This window comes from Bison bison, unplaced genomic scaffold (genome assembly GCF_000754665.1).
Source record: "Bison bison bison isolate TAMUID 2011002044 unplaced genomic scaffold, Bison_UMD1.0 scf7180017864280, whole genome shotgun sequence".
Classification (NCBI taxonomy): domain Eukaryota; kingdom Metazoa; phylum Chordata; class Mammalia; order Artiodactyla; family Bovidae; genus Bison; species Bison bison.
In genome coordinates this window covers 1,955,987-1,959,673 of record NW_011494852.1, presented here as the reverse complement: position 1 = coordinate 1,959,673, position 3,687 = coordinate 1,955,987, and the positions used below count along the sequence as shown (strand labels likewise).

At 57.6% G+C, this 3,687-nt stretch overlaps 1 protein-coding gene across 1 annotated transcript in view; it reads left to right on the top strand.

The window, feature by feature from the left end:
* Positions 1–3,687, top strand: part of PEPD (peptidase D) — a 119,790-nt gene that overhangs the window by 15,226 nt on the left and 100,877 nt on the right. The window contains exon 4 of the mRNA XM_010849282.1: positions 3,163–3,226. Coding sequence (XP_010847584.1) covers positions 3,163–3,226 — 64 coding nt within the window. The remainder of the gene's footprint in view (positions 1–3,162; positions 3,227–3,687) is intronic.

Genomic DNA, 3,687 nt, shown 5'->3' with positions numbered 1-3,687 from the left:
ACTATGTCTGCCCATGGGTGTTAGTTGAAAGCTTCCTTCTCAGGGGAGGCCCCACAGAGGGTGCTGGCACTCACCGCGCCCGCCCTGACCCTGAGTCACCTGCTGGGCCCAGCTCCAGTGGAGGAGGCCTGCATGGGCCGGGACCGCGGACACTGGCTCCTTCCTGAAGACGTGAACCCCTTTGAGGGGGGGCCCTGCCTCCTCTCTCCTGCCAGAGCTTCCCCTTCCTTTTTTGTAAATTTTTTTAAAATTTTTTTATTATTAATTTTTTATTACCAAAAATATTTTGCATTGAGGTATAGCTGATTAACAATGTTGTGGGAGACTCAGGTCGCCCCTTCCTTTTGAAGGGAGAGTTTCTGGGGTGGGGTTGGCTTCCCTGCTGGCCCAGTCTCTCGCATCCAGTTGCCGCCACTTGGATCTCCCATACGATGGGATCTGGTCAGAGCTGCCCTGCTGGGCTCCAGACTGCAGTCAGGGCAGCGTGCACCTCTCTGTGTGGCCGCAGCCAGCCCAGCGCTCAGTGGGCATGGAGTTGCCCAGGGACCTCTCCTGCAGGGCTCCTGTGGACGTGCCGGTCCTTTTCCTGTCAGTCCCTCTGGTGGCTGGCTTGACATGGTAGCCTGGCACACTTATCTCTTACGGTGCCATTTAAATGATTTTTACTAGAATTGGCCCCAAAACATGAAAACTAAGTACTATTCAAACTTAACTATCCCTGTCCTTGCGGAAGAAATGGCATGCTAAGTGCCAGAGGAGATGCAGTTGGTTATTCCTGCTGACAGCCAGGCCTGTGGCTCGTCGGGTGACTTGGGGTCCTTGAGGCCCGTGTGCACTCTGGACTTGTTGAGGGGGGCAAAGGGCGTTTGGTGGGGCTGACTTCCAAACTTGCTTCCTCCTGGACATCAGAGCAGCAGCGTCTGACTCTCCTGTGGGCTGGCTGGCCCCTCTTGGCTCCTTGGCTCCCGTGGCAAGTGGAGTGGCCCATCGCTGGTGGGTGAGGGGGGGACAGGCAAGCACACAGCCCTGGGCCGCCCGTGGGGTCCCAGCTGCCTTGTGCTTCTCTCTCCTTTACTCCTTCCTCCACCCCCTCCACCGGTTCCTCCCTGTTAAGACCTTGACCTCAGGCTGAATACATGGAAATGTTCCCAGGTTTCCAGTCTCCTGGGTTTCTGCTGAATCCTAATTGCCAAGAGCCGCCTACCCCCCGCCCCTCCCTCCCTGCTCCAGCCCCGCACCCGGGCAGGGCCAGCAGGAGCACGGTTCCTGAGGTGTCCCTTGGCAAGATGGCTTGGAAGACCTGGGAGGGTTAGGGTCCCCGACAGGAGGTGAGATGAGAAGCTCGGTGTCCAGGCTAATGGCTGAGACTCCCCTCTGTCGGATCATCCAGGCTGGCCTCGGAAGCAGGCCCTTCAGCTCTTCCTGACTCTTTTGGGAGTTTGCTTTTGATGCCTGTCACAGCTGGAGCAGATGGAGTGATGGGGGCCCACAGGTGAACTGGGGACCCGCCGAGGATGTTGAGTGTCTGTCCTTAGCTGGGGCTAGAGTCACAGCAGTCAGCAGGAACATGGTGATGACACCAAGGTCCCTACCCTTTGCCCTTCTGGCCTGTGCTTCTGTGTGTGGCTGGCCTGTGCTGAGAGTGTCACCCCGTGGTAGCAAAGGGTCTGCGAGCTCTTGGCAGTAAGCCTTGGAGCCAGGACCTTCAGTGTCCACGCGGGGTGCTTGTCATCAGTTCCTGCCCCATGTAGCTGCTATGGTCGGTGCTAACGGAGGCACCAGACTTTGGCCATTTACCTTTGAGTCCTGTCTCAACCACAGAAGCTGATGCAAGTGGATCGTGCAAGTTTAATTAATGATGGGAGCTTGACACCCAGTGCCCACGTCAGAGAAGCCAGAAGGGAGGTGAAGCAAAGAGGGTTCTGGAACACTGAGCTGCCCATTGCCAGGGACCACTGTCTCCCCAGCCCAGCTCACCCCCTGGGGCTGTGAGTGCCCTTCTGCTAATCCCCAAGGCCACCTGTCTCTGGATCATGCTCTGTGTTTCCTGGCCACAGTCTGGTCTGGGATGCCTGTTTGGGTGAAAGGAAAATTTCCACTCAGAGAGGGGATGGAAGTCTGTTTTCTGGGTAGTGATGCTGGTACCTTGGAGGTATGTGGGGCTTGCTCTCAGAGGTGGTTGTCTCCAAGTGCCCTCTCTCCCTTATCCCCCGTGCCTTATCCTCCCAGGCACACTGTCCTTGGCACCGCCCCCTGCCTGTCTGCTCATCCTTGAGAGCCCAGGAAACACACTCTAAAAGCCATCTGCTGCTTCCTCTGAGGCCTCCTTTGGATCTGACACTTGGTGACTAGAGTACCCCACATCGCAGGCAGGAGAAGGGTGAACCCTCTGAGCTGATGCAGTGCCCAGGCATGGGATGGCACAGGGCAGTGTGTGTGTGTGAGACTAGACTTGGCTTGGACACCCTTCTCCTGGGTGGCTGATGCTCCTGATGTGAGCTGTGTCACCAGCAGTGACATTGATTCATTTTCCCACAAGAGGCTGGGGGGTGGGGTGGTGCTTGCTGGGCCCGCCAGCCCTGCCCAGCACAGCCGTGACCACGGTCAGCACACGCGTGGCCGTGAGGTGGGCAGGGGCGACTGAGCCAGCTCCGCTCTGGGTCTTTGTCTCCTCACCAGCTGACTTTTTAGGGACGATGAGTAAGCTTGAGTGTTTCTCATCACAGTGAGTAATACTGTTATTGACTTCTTTAAAATGTTAATTTTTAATTTTTAACCTTTCTTTTAAAGAGGCTCCGTGGGGGCCTGGGAGGTGGCTTATTTCACTCCCCAGAGTAGGGTGTGCTGGCGGGCTGCCCCATGGACTCTCCCTGGAGGGCGGAGGGAGGGTCGTCCTCAGCTACTTGCTGCAAGCGGCGAGGGTCACAGACTCAAAGGAAGAGCAGAGGTCGGCTGGGAGAGGTGGAGGGAGGCAGGCGGGGTTCAGCGGTCTCTCTGTGGCCCCTTGTCCTTTGCCCCCCTTCCCCGAGTCTGTGTTGGGCAGGCTGGCTTGGTGCCAGTGCTGGATAGGGTAGGAATGGGCCCTAGACTGGGGGTGGGAAGGCAGCCGGGGCCCAGCCAGGGCCAAACCCTGACCCTGGCCTTCCTTGTGCTTCTTTTGAGGATCCACTCCAAGGAGCACTTCAAGGAGAAGTACGCCGTGGATGATGTCCAATACACAGACGAGGTCAGTAGTGGCGACCCCTCCCCCTGCCGCAGCCTGGCTTGACATCGCGGGACAGCATGGTCCAGCCACCAGCTCCCTTAGCAGTGCCGGAAGCGTCTGGTACCTGGGAGGTGGCTGCTGAGCTGCTCGGAGGAGGCTATCTCTCAGGCTCGGCTGGGCCTTCACGTGTCAGGAGGCCCTCTCGCAGGCCCTCATCAGCTGCAGATGCTGCTGTCAGAAAAGCCCCAGGCTGCGAGAGGCCTGTGGTGTGGGGTGGACTTGGAGGTCCCCTGGCTATACTTTTATTTATTTATCGGCTGTGTCACACAGTTTGCGGGATCTTAGTTTCCCAACTAAGGATGGAACCCGGGTCACGGCAGTGAAAGTGTGGAATCCTCGCCACTAGGCCACCAGGAACTCCCTGCAGCTTTAATCTTTTCCCACTGTGCTTGGCCAGTAGTGTGTGGCCAGGATAGGGATGC